Source organism: Heptranchias perlo, chromosome 17 (assembly GCF_035084215.1).
Source record: "Heptranchias perlo isolate sHepPer1 chromosome 17, sHepPer1.hap1, whole genome shotgun sequence".
Taxonomy (NCBI): Eukaryota; Metazoa; Chordata; class Chondrichthyes; order Hexanchiformes; family Hexanchidae; genus Heptranchias; species Heptranchias perlo.
The window spans coordinates 3,034,494-3,055,874 of record NC_090341.1 but is presented as its reverse complement, the minus strand read 5'-3'; the positions used below and the strand labels follow the sequence as shown (position 1 = coordinate 3,055,874).

Sequence of the window (21,381 nt, the reverse complement as noted above, 5' to 3'; positions counted from 1 at the left end):
TCGTTCGCCATCTACCATCCTGGTAGTTGGTCAAAAACTCCATTATCCCATCTTAACAATCAATCTCCATCAATGAGTCCGCAACAGACCCAGACACGAGGCGAGGAAAACCCCCAGTGGGGGAGAGCTTTGGGAACCATAGGTCCGCCTACTTCCACCTCCATAACATCGCCCGTCTCCGCCCCCGCCTCAGCCCATCTGCTGAAACCCTCATCCGTTGCCTTTGTTACCTCCAGACTCGACTATTCCAATGCCCTCCTGACCGGTCTCCCATCTTCCAACCTCTGTAAACTTCAGTTCATCCAAAACTTTGCTGCCCGTATCCTAACTCGCACCAAGTCCCGTTCACCTATCGCCCCCTGTGCTCGCTGACCTACATTGGCTCCCGGTCTGGGAACACCTCGATTTTTAAAATTCACATCCTTGTGTTTAAATCCCTTATTGACCTGCCCCCCCCCCCCAAAATCTCTAACCTTCTTCAGCCCCACAACATTCCACCCTCTTTAGCTGCCTGGAGCAGTGTTGTCCAGTACGTTAGCCGCTTGCCACATGTGGCAAATTGGGAATCCAGATGTGGCTAATTACATTTAGGAATAGTAAATAAAAAATGGGTAATGGACACCTAGGTTCTTGGGGAAGATGCAAGCCTACAAAATTAAACAATCCTTCTGTTAATTCCGTGATGTCCAATACATTAACCACAAGCCACGTGTGGCTGATCAGTAAATAAAAAGTGAGTCACAGACCCCATCGTTGGTCATGTGATCTCATTACTCTGTCCACACGGCGTGTGAACTTTAACCTTTTTGTGCGTTTGTTGGTAAAACGGTGAGATGAAAAGCAGAGTGTGGGAGTGTTTTTTGATCTTTTTGGCTGCTTTACTCCCTTGGTTGCTGAACGGTGGCAGATGTTTGTTCAGTAAATATCCAGTTGTGAAGTACGTTTACCTGTTTTGTGTGCGAGGCGTTTTCTACTAAAATTATTGCATGTGGTTAAAACGATTTCGCCTCACCTGGGGCTAGTCAGCGATTTCTATTGGCCCACACTGGCCTAGGCCCCATCCTCTGAAATTCTCTCCTTAAACCTCGCCACCTCCCTCTCCTCCTTTGAGACCTTCCTTAAAACTTACCACTTTGACCGAGCTTCTCGTCACCCCAGCTAGTCTCCTTCTTTGGCTCGCTGTCCAATTTTTGGATTAGGCCTCGGTGATGCTTCCCTACGTTGGCGGTGTCCTATAAACTCAGGCCATCTCCTCTTCCAGAGCTGAGTTTCACACTGGACAGTGCAGTTACTGGCTGGAACGCACTGACTGCCTCAATCAGGCGATCGATCGAACTCTCAAAACCGTCATGGGGAGCTGTAGCTCGAGACCGACGAGGAGGTTCGGAGACTGAGCTTGGCTTTTACTTTTCTCTTTCAGGACGACCCCGCCGTGAGCTCCAGTCGGGAGGTGGGAAGGGGCTGCTCGTCCGACGAGGGAGGCCCCAGTGACCGCCCCAGTGACCGCCCCGCTCCGGTCACCGACGTGGCCTCCTCCTGGCCTTTGAACAGGCAGACAGCCGAGGAGAAGGGGAAGGAGATGAAGACGAAGAAGAGCAGGAGACAGATGAAAGGGGAGGAGAAGCACATGTTCCCGTTCGAGAAGCTATGATGTTGAGCGGCTGTCCGTAGCACGCTTTGAGGGTCTAGCATTTCGTGCAGAGCTTGGTAGCATGGAGCGAGGTAACCATTCAGGTTGCCATGGAGAGTGCTGGGACATCCCATAGTGTGGCGTTATCACAGAATGCACAACTGCCTTAAGGACGTACGGTCAACGAGATATCTGTGGTTAGTTATTCAGTCGTAGTTGCGTAGTTGGCATTAGTTAGGCCAATGACCCTCTTCTTTCTTTTTCTTGTTACGTTTTTCTTGTTGCTGGGGTCCTGGAGACAGCGGGAGGGGGTTTGAAGCCTGTCGCTCGGACCCTCAGTGTCCCTCACCGAAGGGTTTCCGCAGTTCACAAGCCGGTGGATCTCACCCCTTGGGAAGGGGGAAGAGGCGAGGGGAAAAAAAAACTAACCCCCGGGGTAACTGGAGCACTGGGGAGTCCCGTAACCCTGAGCGGAGCCACTAACCCGCGATTGGATAATGGCAAATTCCCATTCTTATTGCTTGCGATTCCAGAATTTCCATGGAAAACAGCAAGCTATGGCTCGGAACTAATTTGTAAAAAAAGTTTTATTAAAATGCCCAGGCTGGGTTTGGAATGGTCAGACTATAGAGGGGGGGGGGGGGGTCAGACTTGGCAGCTACGCCCCCCTCCCCCTAGTCGATGAGCATGGACCCCTCCTTGCTACCTCAGGATGACAGACAGTCTCGATTCTTGAAGTTTAGATGTGTGTGTGTGTGTGTGTGTGTGTGCGCTGCCTGGCTATTCTACCGTGGGAGGCATCGCCACTGAAACCCCACCCCTTCGATCTCGCCTGAAGTCCATATCCAGCTGCTCTCCAAAAGCAGTCACCCCATCGATTATCAGTAGCTGGAACCAAGCCAGAAATTATTTTCCCCCCCCCCCCCCCCCCCGCTCTGTTCTCCTCCCCCCCCCCCCCCCCCCGCTCTGTTCTCCTTCTCCCCCCCCCTGCTCTGTTCTCCCCCCCCCCCCCCCCCTGCTCTGTTCTCCTTCTCCCCCCCCCTGCTCTGTTCTCCCCCCCCCCCGCTCTGTTCTCCCCCCCCCCCCCCGCTCTGTTCTCCCCCCCCCCCCCGCTCTGTTCTCCCCCCCCCCCCCCCCGCTCTGTTCTCCCCCCCCCCCCCCCCTGTTCTCCCCCCCCCCCCCCCCCCGCTCTGTTCTCCCCCCCGCTCTGTTCTCCCCCAGTGCCCAGGACTGAGAATAGATTTAACTAGACACAGACCAGGAATGGAACCCGAGACCAATCACTAAAAGATTTATTTCTCACACTGGAAGTTAAATTGTTCTTCCAAGACTGTATTCATCAGTTTAAAACAAATCGTCCGCCTGTAAAGACATTGTAAGCTCTGTTGCCTCTTCAGGTAATACCGATCCAGTGTGGGATGTGTGTATATCCTCTACTATGGTTTTATTCTACTTTGCTGAAATAAAGCGTGTTGATTTGTATTAAAACCCGTTCCGGCCCTTGTATCAAATAAAAAACAGCAGGTCGGCTGGTCAGCATCTGTAGAGAGAGAGCAGGTAGGGAAACAGTTCCGGTGTTGGATTCCCATTTATCTCATGGCTCTTCGTGGGATCTTGCTGTGCGCAAATTGGCTGCCGCGTTTCCTACATTACAACAGTGACTACACTTCACAGGTACTTCACTGGCTGTAAAGCGCTTTGAAACATCCTGAGGTTGTGAAAGGTGCGATAGAAATGCAAGTTCTTTTTTTTAAACTGTTGCAGAAGGGCACGCTCAGCGGCTGGGCGAGGCGGGGGGGGTGAGGTGGGTCACCCGCGGCACTGTACCGCAGCCCGAGGCAGCACCTTCGGGAGAGGAGGGGAGAGAATTGGAGGCTGGGAATAAAATGAGGCAGGCACAGAGCAAGCCATAGAATGATACAGCACAAAAGGAGGCCTTTCGGCCCATCGTGCCTGTGCCAGCTCTTTGAAAGAGCCATCCAATTAGTCCCACTCTTTTTCCCCCGTAACCCTGCAAATTTTTCCTTTTCAATTATTTATCTAATTCCGTTGAAACTGAAGTGATTTGGGACATCCTGAGGTCATGAAAGGTGCTAAATGAGAGCAAGCTTTTTTTTTACAAAGCTTGAGGGACCTTCAGTCTGTAATTTGCCTAATTTTTATTCCCTTGCCCCCCTCCGCCACACTCTCAGTCCCACTGCCGGCTGCAGTGGCCTGGTTACAACCGTCTGTGGTAAATCAGATCAACACAGATTAATGTTCTACGAAAGCAATCCAGTGCCCCGCTCTTGGTTATCGCCAATCTTCCATCTTTGTGAAGCGACTTATCTTATTGTCCACATGTTAAAAGGTCTGTTTACACAGAGGCCGGATAGCTGAGAGTGCATCGACCCCGTCTGTGCCCCTGCTTCAGCCCATCTGTTGCTGGAACCCTCATCCATGCTTTTGTCACCACAAGACTTGACTATTCCAATGTTCGGCCCCCCCCATCTTCCACCCTCCGTAAACTCAAACTCATCCAAAACTCTGCTGCCCATATCTTAACTCGCACCAAGTCCCGTTCCCTCATTCATCCCTCTGCTCACTGACCCACATTGGCTCCCAGTCTGACAACATCTCTATTTTAAAATTCTCATTGTTATTTTCAAATCCCTCCATGGCCCTCACCCCTCCCTATCTCCCTAACCTCCTCCAGCCCTACACCCCTCTGAGATCTCTGCGCTCCTCTGACTCTGGCCTCTTATTCATCCATCGCTTCACCATTGGTGGCCGTGCCTTCAGCTGCCTGGGTCCTAAGCTCTGGAATTCCCTCCCTGAACCTCTCCTTTTAAGAAGCTCCTTGAAACCTACCTCTTTGGCCAAGCTTTTGGTCACCTGTCTTAATATCTCTAAGTGGCTTGGTGTCAAATTTTGTTTGATAATCGCTCCTGTGAAGCTCCTTGGGACTTTTTACTACGCTAAAAGGCGCTATATAAATGCAAGTTGTTGTAGTAAGCGTCCAATCGATCCTGAGTGCTCAGAGCCCCAAGGTATAATTGAGAAACAATGTGTATTTATACAGTGCCGTTAATGTAGCAAAGTCCTGCAGTGATCCTCTGCACCCTCCAGCATTGCATTGATTTATTTTTTATTTTTAAAAAAAAATCCTTGCCCACCAGAATTAATACTTTTTTTTTCTTCTTTGCCGGAACAGTAGAACTGGAACCTGAATTTAACATTCACCAGGTACTAAAATCAGAAGCCCGTGTGATTCGGGTTCCAGAGATTGGAATCCCACAGTAGCAGGCCTCGCAGCACGAGCTCAGAGTGTAGGCAGGGCATGCCGGCAAAACAAAAGAACAGCTCAAGACACTCGATTCAACGTCTCGGGTTTATCGCAGGTACGTGAGGCGTCTAAAGAAATGTAAACATTGGTTCGAACTGGCCGGTTGGCTCCTTCGATGCAGCAAGAAACAGACGGGAGAATTCAGCGAGGATGGGTCGACTGTTAAGAGGCCGTTCTCTCTCACTGCATCTTGGGCCGGTCACGGGATCTGGCAATCAGGAGGGGCAACGTCGCCGTGGCGGCCAGGAGCAGGGCCACCAGGGGTCGGTAGAAGACCCAGCCGAGGGCGATGGTCAGCAGGGACAGCGAAGTGGCTACGGCCACGGCGAAAACAGTCAGCCCGAGGCCCACCAAGTCCCGGACGATCGGGAACCAGTCCACTGCGGAGGGTGGGGGGGGGGGGGAAAGAGGAGACGGAGGTTAGAACGGAATCCAGCAAAACCCCCGAACGATCGCGGCAACGAGGCGGTTTCAGTTCCCCCGCCCCGGATCGCGAGCTATGCTCGAGCATCGCTGCCCCCTAGCCCAGTGTCATCCAATAGAAACCGCTGACAGGTGATGCTACGGGCGACACCATTTTAACCACATGCACTAATTTTAGCAGAAAGCACCTCCCACACAATACAGGTAAATGTACTTCACACCTGGATATCTACTGAAGAATTACAGAATGGCTACAGCACAGAAGGAGGCTATTCGGCCCATCGAGCCTCTGCCGGCTCTTTGTAAGACCAATCCAGTTCGTCCCATTCCCCCACTCTTTCCCCGTAGCCCTGCATATTTTTTCTTTTCAAGTATTTATCCAATTCCTTTCCGAAAGCCACGACTGAATCTGCTTCCACCGCCCTTTCAGGCAGCACATTTCAGATCATAACTGTTCACCGTGTAAAAAAGTTTTCCCTCATGTTGCCTTTGGTTCTTTTGCCAATCAGCTTAAATCTCTGGTTCTCAACCCTTCCGCCAATGGGAATAGTTTCTCTTTATTTACTTTGCCAAAACCCTTCATGATTTTGAACACATCTCCCACTATTCAGTAACCAAGGAAGTAAACCAGCCACAACATTCAAAAAACACACACTCCCACACTCCAATTCTCATCTCATCGTTTCACCAACAAAAGCCCAAAAAGGTTAAAGTTCACAGACTGTGCGAATACAAGTATTGAGATCACATGACCAATGGCGTGGTCTGTTACTCATTTTTTAGTTACTGATCAGAAATGCAATTAGCCACATCTGGATTCCCAATTCGCCACGTGACTGACGGCTAACGTACTGGACATCAGTGGCCTAGACGCCAGCGGAGCAGACCCTGCACGGCCAAAAAGCTCAATAGTCTCGTGTCGATAGATCATCAATGGTTCATATTGTTACAAATTTTACTCAGTATTGGTGCCCGTGGCAGGGACACGCACATACCACACACGTACTGTGCATAAACACACGGACCACACACAGGCACGCAGCGAGGGAGAGTGCGCTGTCTGTTCCTAGTGGGAGCGAGGATCAGAAATGCACTTCCACAGTCCTACGATTGGGAAATCTGTGGTGCAGAGGGACATTCCTGAGTGAAACCAGGAAGCACTCTTTCACACAAGGGGTAGTAGAAATGTGGGACTCTCCCCTGTGATGTGGAGGCTGGGAGTCAAGGAAAATATTCAAGAGTGAGATCGATAGAGTTCGATAGAGTTTTGTTGGGTAAGTGTATCAAGGGATGTGGAGCAAAGACGGGGTAAATGGAATTAAGATACAGATCAGCCATAACCTAACTGAATGGCGTAACAGGCTCGAGGGGCCGATTGGCCTCCTCCTGCTCCTGTGACTCGGTGTAGTAGCTGTACCTCGGGTCCGTGCGCGGCCACTGATTACCAGCGGTGCTGTGGGACAGAAGGAACCCCTGCAGCAGCAACAACAACAAACAAAGAGAAGGTCGGGCTCACCCAGTGTGTGAAAGATCTTCGTCATGAGCTGAATGCCGATGAACATCAGGAACCAGCCTCCACAGCGAAGGGCCCAGGTCAGCGTGGAATTCGCCGCGTGCTCCTTCTCAAACACTTCCTGCAAATCGAGAGGGAGAAATTCATCCATTTCAACACCTGGTCACTCGGCCTCAACGGGGGTTTAAGGAGCTGCCAACTGGGGATGGGCAATAAATGTCGGCCTTTATCCAGAGAATAATTTTTTTTTTTAAAGTTGGGGCTCTTTTCTCTGGAAAAGAGAAGACCGAGGGGTGACCTGATTGAGGTCTTTAAGATAATGGAAGGATTCAATAGGGTAGACGTAGAGAAGATGTTTCCACTTGCGTTGGAGACCAGATTCAGGAGAAACTTCTTTACCCAGAGAGTGGTGAGAATGTGGAACTCGCTATCACAAGGAGTGGTTGAGGTGAATAGTGTAGATACATTTAAGGGGAAGCTGGATAAACACATGAGGGAGAAAGGAATAGAAGGATATGCTGATAGGGTGAGATGATGTGGAGATGCCGGTGATGGACTGGGGTGGACAAATGTAAGGAGTCTTACAACACCAGGTTATAGTCCAACAGTTTTATTTGAAATCACAAGCTTTCGGAGGCTTCCTCCTTCGTCAGGTGAGTGTGGGATTCTATAAAAGTACAGCATATATAGTCAGAGAACAATGCCTGGTGATTACAGATAATCTTTCCAACTGCACGTGATCAAAGCAATCAAAGGACTTGAATGGTGTTCAGACAAACATTACATACAAGACTACTGAATACACAAACGGTCAGAACACAAAGACACAGAGAGAGAGAGAGACACCCGAAAGGCAGAGAGAGAGAATGACCAGTTGTATTAAAAACAGATAACTTTTTTTTCGCTGGTGGGGTTACATGTAGCGCGACATGTTCCGCACCCAGGTGGACGGCCTCAACCGGGATCTTGGGTTCATGTCACGCTACATGTAACCCCACCAGCGAAAAAAAAGTTATCTGTTTTTAATACAACTGGTCATTCTATCTCTTTCTCTGCCTTTGTGTGTGTGTCTCTCTCTCTCTCTCTCTGTCTGTCTGTCTTTGTGTTGTGTTTGTGTATTCAGTAGTCTTGTATGTAATGTTTCTCTGTCTGAACACCATTCAACTCCTTTGATTGCCTTGGTAACGGGCAGTTGGAAAGATTATCTGTAATCACCAGGCATTGTTCTCTGACTATATATGCTGTACTTTTATGGAATCCCACACTCACCTGACGAAGGAGAAAGCCGCCGAAAGCTTGTGATTTCAAATAAAACTGTTGGACTATAACCTGGTGTTGTAAGGGTGAGATGAAGTAGGGAGGGGGGAGGCTCGTGTGGAGCATAAACACCGGCATAGACCAGTCGGGCCGAATGGCCTGTTTCTGTGCTGTACATTCTATGCAAAAAAAGAGGGTCCCGCAGTATTCGCCTCACACTGTGTCACATCAGGGGGTGCTTCACAGTGAGAAGCAGAAACCAGAATTGGCTAAACCGGTGTCTGTTAATCGTTTCGTCACTGACCGCTGCCGATAGCGACTCCTCGTACAATAATTCCAGAGTGTCCCCCGTCTGCGTCTGGTACGGAACCAACTGGGTCCCCTTCTGACGAGCCACAATGGTCACCTGAGGGGGGAGAGAGAGAGAGCAACCACATCACAGCCAGTCAACAAACCCACCTCAACACAAATGCACCAATTACAGCGGCCTCTTTCTCTGCGTTTCTGTGATCTGGCTCAAAGGGACAGACGATCCCTGGGGGTTCTCCCCATCCCCACCTCACCCCTCATCCCCCACCTCGTCCCCATCCCCCACCGTTAGAACAGATGAACTACACAGAGCAGGACATTCTCAGGTTTGTGAGTCTGGGCTGGGCCAGCCGACCAGGTTCCTATAATTGGGATAAGAAGGGGGGAATCAGCCAGGGTTCATCCCCTCGGGCAGCTAAAGGCATAGCCCCCAATAGTGGGTTGAGATGTTGGGGGGGGGGGGGGGGGGGGAAGAAAGGATGCACGAGGCCAGAGTCAAAGGAACATGGTGGGGTGGGGGGGGGAAAGTTTGATGCTGGAGGAGGTTACAGAGATAGGGAGGGGGCGAGGCCATGGAGGGATTTAAACACAACATGGGAACAGGAGGAGGCCATTCAGCCCCTCGAGCCTGTTCCGCCATTCAATGAGATCGTGGCTGATTTGTGACCTAACTCCATTTACCCGCCTTAGCCCCATATCCCTTAATACCTTTGGTTAACAAAAGGATGAGAATTTTAAATGTTATGCATTGCCGGACTGGGAGCCAGTATAGGTCAGCGAGTGCGGGGGTGATGGGTGAACGGGACTTGGTGCGAGTTAGGGTACGGGGCAGCAGAGTTTCAGATGAGAGCTGGAGTTTACGGAGGGTGGAAGATGGGAGGCCGGTCAGGAGAGCGATGGAATAGTCGAGTCTGGAGGTGAGCAAGGCACGGATGAGGGTTTCAGCAGCAGATGAGCTGAGGCAGGGGGCGGAGACGGGCGATGTTACGGAGGTGGAAGTAGGCGGTCTTGGTGATGGAGCGGATGTGGGGTCAGAAGCTCAGCGCAGGGTCAAATAAGATGACGGGGGGAGTGAAGACGGGGTCCGTACCGGGGGAACAAACTAGGGTGGGAGAGTAAAGATTTTCCTGGGGACAAGAGCACCGACGGGGATAGGGGCAGAAAGAAGTGGGGTGGACAGAGGAAATGGGTGTGAGATCGAGGTGTCAGCAGAGACCTGGAATGGGGCTTGAGCCCTCAACCTTCTGATCCAGGGACGAGCGCGACCAACTGAGCCAAGCTGACACTTGCCGACCGATTCACACGAGGAAAGGCCACTCGAGCCAGACTGGCGCCCGTGGAATCTGTAACCCCAGCACGGAGTCAACATGTGTTATAGAGAGAAAGAGAGATATAGCGGAGAAGGGAATGGGAGGGAGAGAGGAACGGAAAATGGAACCTACCACATCAGGCCTCCCCAGGGAGGACCATTCCCCACTGAGTCCCGCGTAATGGAAGGAAACCCGGAGATCACCAACCTGGGGAAACGGGATTAAAGCAAAAGCACGTTATTGGCAAGGATCACTAATGGAACTTAGAACACTTAAGTAACTGAAAGAGTCCACCGAGCCCAAGGAGTCCGTCCCTTTCGACAGATCTCAGCCCCTCTTACTCGTTTTGGGGGGAGGTTGTGGAGATAGGGAGGAACAAGGCAGAAAGGGGATCGGAACCCCCCTCTTATCCGTTACACGCCCGTATCCCTCACTCTCCAGAAACAGATCCAATTCTTTCTTCACCCTGTTTACACTTTCCCCTTCAATGTCCTCCTTCCAGGGGCTGATCCATCTGACGTTGCCAGATTCTCCCAACCGTTACATTCCATCGACAGTCAGGCCCTTGCGGTTGAGGAGCACTTTCACGTCGTGGCCCCCCCTCTGGTTCTGGGTCTGCCTGGTGGCCTCCTCCCCCCCCCCCCCCCCACCGTGTCGGTGTTGGTTTGGCGGGGCGGGGAGCGGCCCAGCGGGAGGGTGGGGGTCAGACTCGGGACTGTACAGGAGATCTCCATACCAGAGGAGTCGGTGACGGTCGATCAGACTGGTTGTGTTGGAGTCTCATTTGAGGTTTTGTCCCGAGGCTGAACCTTTAGTCGTGCACGAAGCGATCTAGAATCAAATCCATCGACTCGCCCGTTCGTTACCGTGGTGCGCACTCACGTTTCCGAGCCGTGTTTAAATACGGATATTATTAATACATTGTAAAACCTGCATTTCAATCGCGCCTTTCACTAGCTCAGGACACCCCAAAAGCGCTTTACAGCCAATGAAGTACTTTTGAAGTGTCGTCACTGTTTTAATGTAGGAAACACGGCAGCCAACTTGCGCACAGCAAGATCCCACAAACAGCAATGCAGGGAGGTCGGTGAGCGTATGGGTGGGAAGGGTCGCTCACCTCTGGGTTCCTGAGGTCGTGGCTATGGTAGAAGTAGTCATCTCGAACAGTGATATCAGTGTGAGGGCCCTCAAACCTGGCCAGCCTCATCCGTTTAAAGGCGTTTATCTTGTCAATTAATCCTTAAAAAGAAAGCAGGAGACTCAGCGCGAGGCTCTGTAACAGGAACCTGAACTACATCGAAGGAGGGTTTTAAGGAACACTTGGGTTACGGGCCCTATGACTCCAGGCTGATTACTGGGCATGGGTAAAGAGAAATCACCATATTTAGAGAATATCACCCATCAATTATCCTTCGCACAATTCACAAAGCGACGGTCCTTGGTGAACAAGTAGTGCAATTTACCCACGTAGATTGTTTCGAACAGAAGCTGCAGTTGTACTGCTGGTTTCAGATCAGCGATGTGATGCACAGTGGCCGGATCGCAGTTGTACTGCCAGCTGCGCCTCGCACACAGCTGCAAAAGAGCATCTGCAACTCGCCAGTACAGCCGCGACGGGCCGAACGGCCTCCTCCCCGTGCTGTATGATTCTACGCACCCGCTGCGAGGCTCCGCTCCTCGGGGTAGCTCGTTGTGGGGCGGTGGGGGGGGGGGGGGGGAGGGGAGACCAGCTGTGCCCCACCGTTGAAAATAATTATTCAGCGTTCCAGGAGTGGGAGGGGAAGGATCACACACCAGATGGCTTCAGCACGCTCGAGTCCGACTGGGACCTGACCCGCGAGTTTTACTGCCACTTCCACCTCAACGCACAGCTGAAACCGCCTCATTCCGTTGCTCCAACAGACTGAAGCTAACTAACGTATTCCAGACAGGCTGCAATCAAACAATATTCAGGTGCTAAGGATTAAATGGCAGCCTGTGAATTCACGGTCAGTTTCGATTGTGTGTTTCTCTCTTTGATGAATCCAATTGTCAAGAAAAAGGGGCCAATTTCTTGAACACAAGTGGGATTAACGAGGGGCAAACCTTCTGAACTGCCTGAAATAGTCGGCGCGATTAATACGTTACGAACGACCCTTTTGTAATCGATGCCGATGGTGACTGGTTAGCAGCTTTTGCCCGATTTAGGCAGCTGCCCCGTGATAAGCAGAGTGGTGGGGCCTGGAGTACATTTTGGGAGGACAGTGAAAGATTGCACACCCTGAGTAGCAAGATTCCTAACAGAATCTGAGGAACAGGGAGTTTCTAGGGCTGCAGATAGCCTCACCTTTAAAGGTGCAGCTGCACAGAGGAAAAAAAATACATACATTATTTCTTTTGCATTAAATGTAAAAACAAGGAAAGTGATATTGGCTTTGGAGGGGGTGCAGCGCAGATTCACCAGAATGATACCGGGGCTAAAAAGGGTTAAATTCCGAGGACAGGTTGTATAGACTAGACTTGTATTCCCTCGAGTATAGAAGATTGAGGGGTGATTTAATTGAGGTGTTTAAAATGATTAAAGGATTTGATAGGGTAGATAGAGAGAAACTATTTCCTCTGGTGGGGGGAGTCCAGAACAAGGGGACAGAACCTTAAAATTAGAGCCACGCCGTTCAGGGGTGATGTCAGGAAGCACTTCCTCACACAAAGGGGAGTGGAAATCTGGAACTCTCTCCCCCAAAAAGCTGGGAGTCAATTGAAAATTTCAAAGCTGAGATTGATCGATTTTTGTTGGGTAAGGGGATTAATGGTTATGGAACCAAGGCGGGGAGATGGAGTTAAGATACAGATCAGCCATGATTTAAATGAACAGGCTCAAGGGGCTGAATGGCCTCCTCCTGTTCCTAGAAGATTCACTAGAAGATACCAGTAACGAGCGGGTTAAAGTTATGAAGAAAGGATCGAAAATTTGGAACTTTTTCCACTGGAACAGAGTAGGATGCAAGAAGTATTCCAAATTGTGAAAGGTTTAAGAGGGTGAATAGTGAGAGATTGTTTCCACAGGTTGGTAACAAGGGGGGCTGCCCGCCCTGTGAGGGGTTCAGTCCCACACCAGCTGAGGATTATCACTAGAGCAACAAAGGGGTTCCTCTCCCCTGTCGGCCTTTAAAAGCCGTCTCAAAGCCCGACTTTTCGGTCAATCTTTCAGTCACTGCTCCTAATCTCTCTCCGTGGGTCTGCGATCGATCCTATTCCTATGTCTTCCTCCTCTAACATGCTTTGGGATACTTTCCACATCTAAAAAGGCAAGAAATAAATGCGACTTGTTATTGAACATGCTCACCTTTAGAAAGCTGAAATCTGCCCAGATTAACATCAGGGGCCACGGCCATGAACGATTCGACTGCCATAGAACTGGGAGGGGAAGAGGATGAAAGGAACGTGTTAGTAGATGGACCGACCGATCTATTATTGCCCCTCGAGAGGGCAAGGAGATCACAAGATGGTTTTGAATGAAGACGGCCCATTCGATCCTATACTCCCACGTAGGGGAGAGTGTACACGGGCTGTGGGAGGAGATTAAATGGGAGGAGAGTGTACACGGGCTGTGGGAGGAGATTAAATGGGAGGAGAGTGTACACGGGCTGTGGGAGGAGATTAAATGGGTGGGTAGAGTCCATGATAGAGGAGAGTTTACATGGGCTGGGGAAGCAGTAAGGTTGATGGGTCAAATGGCCTTTATTTTGAGCTTCCTGCTTTCTTCTCGTTTAATGCGATAATGGGGAGATGGAAGGCTGATGTTCTGGATTTATAATAAATGTTCCCTGGAATGGTACACTGGACAACTGGCTTCCCGATAGATGTATCCCAGGTGAGAAGCAAGGCCTGATGTGGCCTACACCAGAGATGCACAGTATGCCTCAAGCCCATCTGGTTGGACTCGGTCAAACAGTGGCTTTGTGTTGACCATTCATGGCTGCTGAATCAGCGAGTGGTTTTTTTTTGCGACAAAAAGCGGTAAAGACATGGGGGAAGCCAGTAATCTACCTAGACCGTCACAGGGGGCGGGACAGGTGTCTATCCACACAGGCCGAGGGTAGGAGGGCAGGATGACTCTTGCAAGCGTCAAGGCAAAGCCCCAATGCCGTGATATCCAGAGAGGACACATTCAGACTCGCCGCCATCTTGGTTTTGAACAACTGATCCCATCATTTAATGCTCCCTTTTCACTTCAAAAGCATTCTTACCTTGGGTTCTGATGACCAATTTCACGATCAAAGTTCCTGCTGTTCACAATTTCTGACCTCCATTCGGTATCTGGACAACAAAAGTGTACGGTCACATCTCCCGAGCGTGACCTTAACGAATCTCCGATGGCGCCAATGGCCACTTGTGTCTCTCCAACCAACAATGGGAAAGCTGGGAGAATCGATAAGCGGTCCATAATCCTACCCCACACCGAGTCCCTCTCGTCCCCCTGGGCTCACTGACCTACACTGGCTCAGAGTCCCCCAACGCCTCCAATTTAAAATTCTCATGGCCTCGCCCCTCTCTATCTCTGTGACCCCCTCTAGCCCTACAACAATTAAAGACTGACTGACCTGAGCCTGTGTTTATTCAATAATTAACTTTGTGGCCTTAAAGGAACACATTGTGCGTTAGGTGGCATATCACCACTTTTCAAATGCGTCATTTGACTCGACTGCGAACAGGCCACGGAAGATTTTCTAGTAGTGAATAAAATTGAGATGTGATCTCTGAACAATTGGGACTTACTGTACGAATATCTAGTCTCTGTCTTCTTCTCACCATTCTCTTCATAATCCCTGGGGATAGAATTACAGCGATTAATTCCGCGGGGAAAGCAGCACTCACCCGACAGTGAAAGCTCAAATCTATGATTCTGAAATAGGCTTTCAGGCCTCTTTTACCTCCCACAAATGTCTCTCCCCTCCTCCTCTGAAGGACCCCAGCCAACATCTAACTGAATGGCGGAACAGGCTCGAGGGGCTGAATGGCCTACGCCTATCTTCCTGGTTCCATGGGCACTGACTGCCTTCTGGGACCTCACGCCAAGTATTTGAAAGAATGTGAGAGCAGTCATTGGGGAGCTATTAAGAGCCAGAAATCTGGTTAATCTTTCTGAATCTGCCCCATTCCCAGGGGACACTCCCACTGTCGGCAGAGCTGAGATTAACAGGCTCAATACCGACAAAGGAACCAACCTGGGTCCTGCTAAGAATGAACTTGCATTTATATAGCGCCTTTCACGACCTCAGGACGTCCCAAAGGCTGAGATCAATAGATTTTTGGACTCGAGGGGAATCAAGGGATATGGGGATTGGGCAGGAAAGTGGAGTTGAGGTCGAAGGTCAGCCACGATCTGGCCGAATGGCGGAGCAGGCTCGAGGGGCCGAATGGCCGACTCCTGCTCCTATTTCTCATGTTCTTCTGTAAAAGTACTTCATTGGCTGTAAAGTGCTTTGGGACATCTCGAGGATGTGAAAGGCGCTATATAAATGCGAGTTGATTTACTCGGTGGAACCCTACACGTTGCTTCAGAGAACGCCTCAATGCTTGAATTCATCCCGCTCGATCATCACCGACCTCGAGTCCTCGAACTCCACCCACTGGTACATTTCCACACGTCGCTGCAGCTTCACCGCGTGGAGGGAGATCCCGTAGTTCGGGTCGAAGAGCGGCTGCAAGGAAAGAACACACAACAGCCGTGAGCAGGGCTCCTCCCGCCTGCCCCTCACTGGATCCAGGGTTACACTGAGCACAAAGCAACACAGAACGGCACAATCTACAAACCAAATAATGAACAATCCAACGCAATAACAACCACAACTTGCATTTATATAGCGCCTTTAACGTGGTAAAAACATCCCAAGGCGCTTCACAGGAGCGATTATCAGGCAGAATTTGACAGAGTCACGTAAGGAGATATTAGGACAGGTGACCAAAAGCTTGGTCAAAGAGGTAGGTTTTAAGAAGTGTCTTAAAGGAGGAGAGAGAGGCGGAGAGGTTTAGGGAGGGAATTCCAGAGATTAGGGCCCAGACAGCTGAAAGGCACGGCCGCCAATGGTGGAGCGATTAAAATCGGGGGGGGGGGGGTGCACAAGAGGCAAGAATTGGAGGAGCGCAGCGATCTCGGTGGGTTGTAGGGCTGGAGGAGGTTACAGAGATAGGGAGGGGAGCGGGGGGTATGGAGGGATTTGAACGTGAAGGTGAGAATTTTAAAATCAAGGCGTTGCCGGACCGGGAGCCAATGTGGGTCACGCACGGACTAACAATCCTGCCCTAAAGAGGCAAACTGGATTGTCCATCAACCCCCAGCACACGATGCCCCGGGGACAATAAATCAACAGCATGACGGGTCAAAGCAGTAATGGAACAAGATGCCGCAGGAAGTGGGGGAGGAGAAGGACAATGTCACACCTGATAATCAAAGGGTCACGTCTCCTACTCGTTACACAGGGGGGGGGGGGTTTTATTGCCCGTCCATTGGGCTCAAGAAGCCAGTCCCTTTTTCGATAGATCTGAATCCCACCTTCCCACCGGCTCCCTCAATCCCACCTTCCCCCTCAGTCCCACCTTCCCCCTCAGTCCCACCTTCCCCCTCAGTCCCACCTTCCCCCTCAGTCCCACCTTCCCCCTCAGTCCCACCTTCCCACCGGATCCCTCAATCCCACCTTCCCACCGGCTCCCTCAATCCCACCTTCCCACCGGATCCCTCAGTCCCACCGGATCCCTCAGTCCCACCGGATCCCTCAGTCCCACCGGATCCCTCAGTCCCACCGGATCCCTCAGTCCCACCTTCTCACCAGATCCCTCAATCCCACCAGATCCCTCAATCCCACCAGATCCCTCAATCCCACCTTCTCACCAGATCCCTCAGTCCCACCTTCTCACCAGATCCCTCAATCCCACCTTCTCACCAGATCCCTCAATCCCACCAGATCCCTCAATCCCACCTTCTCACCAGATCCCTCAGTCCCACCTTCTCACCAGATCCCTCAATCCCACCTTCTCACCAGATCCCTCAATCCCACCTTCCCACCGGCTCCCTCAATCCCACCGGCTCCCTCAAGGGTCTTTCTTATTCATAACCTCCTCAGGTTTAACGTGTCCCCCATGGGATCTGACCCCTTCACCACAGGTAACAGGATACGGGTCACTCACCTGCGCTGTCATAAGAGGTCCCGACAGATGCACCAGTTTCCAGTCATGTTGAGGTAGCGGAGTGTGGACGTCGTTCAAGGACACCACAAGAGACAGGCCTTCGTCCAAGGACTTCTGTGTTCTGACACATCTTCCCTGCACTCAAGAAAAGAACCGTCAGATCCCAGCGCGTTTTGGGAGGGGGCGTTGAGGAGAAACGAGTACAAGAGGAAGTGAACAATGACAATAATAACTTGCGTTTATAAAGCGTAGTGAAACGTCCCGAGGTACTTCAGAGGAGTGTAATCAGACAATTGACACCGAGCCGCAGAAGGAGATATTAGGACAGGTGACCAAAAGCTTGGTCAAAGAGGTAGGTTTTAAACAGCAACTTAAAGGAGGAGAGAGAGGCGGAGAAGCGGAGAGGTTTAGGGAGGGAATTCCAGAGCTTAGGGCCTAGGCAGCTGAAGGCACGGCCGCCAATGGTGGAGCGATGAAAATCGGGGATGCGCAAGAGGCCAGAGTTGGAGGACGTTGGGTGATGTGAAGCAACTGCTCCGGTGAAGGAGCACATGGTCCAGTTTCACTTTGACCCCTTCAACCCTCTCATTCTGCAGCTCTTTACATTCCTCTGCTGTTTACAGACTTTGTTTTTTAAATTATTGATAAATCTGGCCAATGAACAGTGCAGGATGTCAGCAAGTTTGGCTGGTGCAGATAAATGATAATCCCTTTCAAACGTAGAGGGATTATTCACAGTCAGCATCTGGTCATTTCTAAACCTTTTCTTTCTATTTCCTTCTGTGCCTTGTGAGGTGGAAGTGATAAGAAAGAAAGGATTTGCATTTCTATTGCACCTTTCATGACCAAAACGCTTTGCAGCCAGTGAGTTACTTTTGAAGTTAGTCACTGTTGCAATGTAGGCAACGCAGCAGCCAATTTGTGCACAGCAAGATCCCACAAACAGCAATGAGATAATGGCCAGATAATCTATGTTAGCGATGAATATTGGTCCAGGACACCGGGGTAGAACTCCCCTGCTCTTCTTCAAATAGTGTCATAGGATCTGAGAGGGCAGCGGAGCCTCGGTTTAACGTCCCATCCTAAAGACGGCACCTCCGACAGTGCGGCACTCCCTCAGTACTGGCATCGGGAGTGTCGGCCTGGAGTACGCGCTCAAGTCTCTGGAGTGGGACTCGAACCCATGACCTTCTGACTCAGAGGCGAGAGTGTGTGACTCCCACTGAGCCACAGCTGGCACCAGTGTAACACAAAGTAAACGGGTTAACGCACGCCTGCCCAGAGATCAGCGTGCAACCCGATCCCCGCCACCTACCTCATTAGTGAAGAGGAGATAGAAGGACAGAAGGAAGGCAATGAGTCCCACCAGCATCCCCCCCACAGTCTCCCCGAGACGCTCCAAGGAAGCCAGGTTTCCTCGGACTTGTGACCTTCACGTGCTCGTCTCTGCTGGTCCCTTCTGGGTGCTGCAAGAACAGAATGTCAGAGAGCATCAAACTGGGAATCAAACCTGAAACAAGAACCATCAAGGGTGGATGAAAATACAATGCAATTTGAACAGCAGTGATCCCATTGTGTTTGTTACATCGAATGTACAGCACAGAAACAGGCCATTCGGCCCAACTCGTCTATGCCGGTGTTTATGCTCCACGCGAGCCTCCTCCCTCCCTACTTCATCTCACCCTATCAGCATATCCTTCTATTCCTTTCTCCCTCATGTGTTTATCCAGCTTCCCCTTAAATGTATCTACACTATTCGCCTCAACTACTCCTTGTGGGAGCGAGTTCCACATTCTCACCCACTCTCTGGGTAAAGACAATTCTCCTGAATTCCCTATTGGATTTATTAGCGACTATCTTATATTATGGCCCCTAGTTCTGGTCTACCCACAAATTTTCTCTACCTCTACCCTATCAAACCTTTCATTATCTTAAAGACCTCTATCAGGTCACCCCTCAGCCTTCCCTTTTCTAGAGAAAAGAGTCTCAGTCTGTTCAGCCTTTCTGATAAGTATATCCTTTGAGCTCTGGTATCATCCTTGTGAATCTTCTTTGCACCTTCTTCTCCAGTGCCTCTATATCCTTTCTATAATATGGAAACAAGAACTGTGCGCAGTACTGCAAGTGTGGTCTAACCAAGTTTCTATACAAGTTTAACATTACTTCTCTGCTTTTTCGATTCTATCCCTCTAAAACCCCAGTGCTTGGTTTGCCTTTTTTTATGACCTTATTAACCTGCGTCGCTACTTTCAGGTGATTTTTTCTATCTGTACCCCCAGATCCCTCTGCTCCTCTACCCCATTTAGACTCTTATTATCCAAGCAGAGAGGAGGAGGAGGAGGGGGGGGGGGGGGGGAGGGGGGAGGGAGGATGGAGGAGGGGGGGGGGGGGGGGGGGGGGAGGGGGGGGGGAGGGAGAGGAGGAGGGGGGGGGGAGGGGAGAGAGGAGGAGGGGGGGGGGAGGGGAGAGAGAAGGAGGGGAGAGAGGAGGAGGGGGGAGGAGGGAGGGGAGGAGGAGGGGGGGGGGAGGGGAGGGGGGGGAGGAGGAGGGGGGGGGGAGGAGGAGGGGGGGGGGGAGGGAGGAGGGGAGGGGAGGGAGAGGGGGCATGGGAAGTGGTTGAGGGGGGGGGCTCAATGCTGACGGTCACTGCACTCAGAAAGGATGAAGATTTGCTTTCTGCAATGCAAAGCTGAGCCACGTGGACTGGGCTGAAACAATGAGAGTTGACAGGACCCCCCCCCCCCCCTGACCCCTGACCCCTCCCCTATTTATCTCTTGAACAATTGTAAACAATTTTACATCACCAAGTTATAGTCCAACAATTTTATATTTAATCCCACAAGCTTTCGGAGGCTTCCCCCTTCCTCAGGTGGGTGTGAAGCTTGTGGGATTAAAAATAAAATCGTTGGGACTGTAACTTGGTGATTGTAAAATTGTTTACAATTGTCAGCCCCAGTCCATCACCGGCATCTCCACATCATGGCCACCTCTTGAACAACTTCATGTTGTGGAGACACAGCACAGTTTCTATTTCTAGCTCACATGAATCATATATCCGCACATTTACAGATTGAATGTGTAATTGTGAACTTACATTCGGCTTCGCCATCGTTCCCCGGCCACTCACTCTGCCCCGCGCCCAGCACCTTCACTTCCGGCCTCCGAGGGAAGGATACATTCCGCGCATGCGCGGTGCCTGCTGGGTGTTGTGGTTGTCTTTAAGCTTCTGCTGGTTGCCATGACACCAAAGGAAGGCCAGGAATTACTCCAGTGCAAAAAGTACTGAATATATAATAATTAGAAGATTTAAGCAATATTAACTCTTGTCATTAACAAATTTAACAACATTCTCTCATATTAACACAGTTTAACAAGTTACTAAATATGGGTGCACAAAGTGTGAATGTGAGGGAAAAGCTGGCACTCATCTCACCCCCAATTTTAAAGGGGTTTGGGAGGGTCGCCTATGGTAAAGCAGCACATCTCTCAAACTTCTTGTGCAATGAAATACACAGAAGTTGCAAAGAGGAAACAGGCCATGTGGATTAACAGGGCAGCCAATTTGCGCACAGCAAGGTCCCACAAACAGCAACGTGATAATGATCGGATAATCTGTTTTTCGTGATGTTGGTCGAAGGATAAATATTGGCCCCAGGACTTTGGGAGAACTCCCCTGAATAGGGGCCGTGGGACCTTTTACGTCCACCCGAGGGGGCAGGCGGGGCCTCGGTTTAACGTCACATCCAAAAGACAGCACCTCCGACAGTGCAGCACTCCCTGCACTGGGAGTGACGGCCTGGATTATGGATCTCAAGGTTTTGGGTGAGGACTTGAACCCACGACCTTCTGAGTCAGAGGTGAGTGAGACAGCCACAGCTGGTATCGTTTAATGACATAATGTTCGTTATTTAATTTTTAAGATGTAGCTTAAAAATCTCTCTGAAAAGCAGGTAAAATAATCTCAAAAATAATGTAATCACAAAAAATGCATGAATTTGAAACCTTGTACATTTTTTTAAAAGTTCTAAATGCTGAATTAAAGTTAAAAGGAGTATTCCTTTACAGTGGAGTTGTTAGTGGTACTGAGTGTTACTGTAGCATAATTGGATAGCTCTTCCGAAGAGCCAGCACAGGCACGATGGGCCGAATGGCCTCCTCCTGTGCGGTACCTCCTGTGTGACTACTGTGATATAATCTGAATGTGTAGAATATTTTGGTAAAATTGTGCATAAGATTTTGTAAATCTACAGGTAGAATTTAACAATAACATATAAATTATTACAAATATAAAATTATTGTAAATTTATAGGTGTAAATTAAAAGTGTCCAGTTATATAATAAAATATATTTTATAAAGCTATTATTTAATATAAATATAAAATCAATAAATATAAAAATATATTATATAATGCTATCATTCATTGTAAATCTATAGGCAGAATTTTAA

The 21,381-nt window shown here is 50.1% G+C and overlaps 2 protein-coding genes across 4 annotated transcripts in view; one reads left to right on the top strand and one right to left on the bottom strand.

Moving 5' to 3' along the window:
* Window positions 1–2,554, top strand: part of xpc (xeroderma pigmentosum, complementation group C) — a 43,246-nt gene extending 40,692 nt beyond the window's left edge. For all 3 annotated transcript variants that reach the window (XM_067998362.1, XM_067998363.1, XM_067998364.1), the window contains one exon: window positions 1,421–2,554. In XM_067998362.1, the coding sequence (XP_067854463.1) occupies window positions 1,421–1,651 (231 nt within the window). In that variant the 3' untranslated portion in view covers window positions 1,652–2,554. The remainder of the gene's footprint in view (window positions 1–1,420) is intronic.
* Window positions 2,555–4,986: 2,432 nt separating this feature from the next.
* Window positions 4,987–20,122, bottom strand: LOC137333979 (transmembrane protein 43). The gene is made up of 12 exons (XM_067998365.1): window positions 20,029–20,122; window positions 18,250–18,400; window positions 16,935–17,069; window positions 15,357–15,451; window positions 14,526–14,575; window positions 13,997–14,066; window positions 13,093–13,163; window positions 10,885–11,006; window positions 9,900–9,974; window positions 8,453–8,554; window positions 6,895–7,012; window positions 4,987–5,335 (listed from the first exon to the last, which is right to left on the bottom strand). The coding sequence occupies exons 2-12, from the start codon at window positions 18,304–18,306 to the stop codon at window positions 5,136–5,138; spliced, it is 1,095 nt and encodes a 364-aa protein (XP_067854466.1). The 5' UTR covers window positions 18,307–18,400; window positions 20,029–20,122; the 3' UTR covers window positions 4,987–5,135.
* Between the last annotated feature and the right edge of the window lie 1,259 nt (window positions 20,123–21,381).

Excerpts from the sequence above, each read along its gene's own strand:
- LOC137333979 (XM_067998365.1), bottom strand. The coding sequence starts at position 18,306 with ATGCTGGTGGGACTCATTGCCTTCCTTCTGTCCTTCTATCTCCTCTTC. Across the intron at positions 13,164-13,996 it reads ATTGGTCATCAGAACCCAAG|TTCTATGGCAGTCGAATCGT; the intron begins GTAAGAATGCTT and ends TTCCCCTCCCAG. Across the intron at positions 7,013-8,452 it reads AGGAGTCGCTATCGGCAGCG|GAAGTGTTTGAGAAGGAGCA; the intron begins GTCAGTGACGAA and ends CTCGATTTGCAG.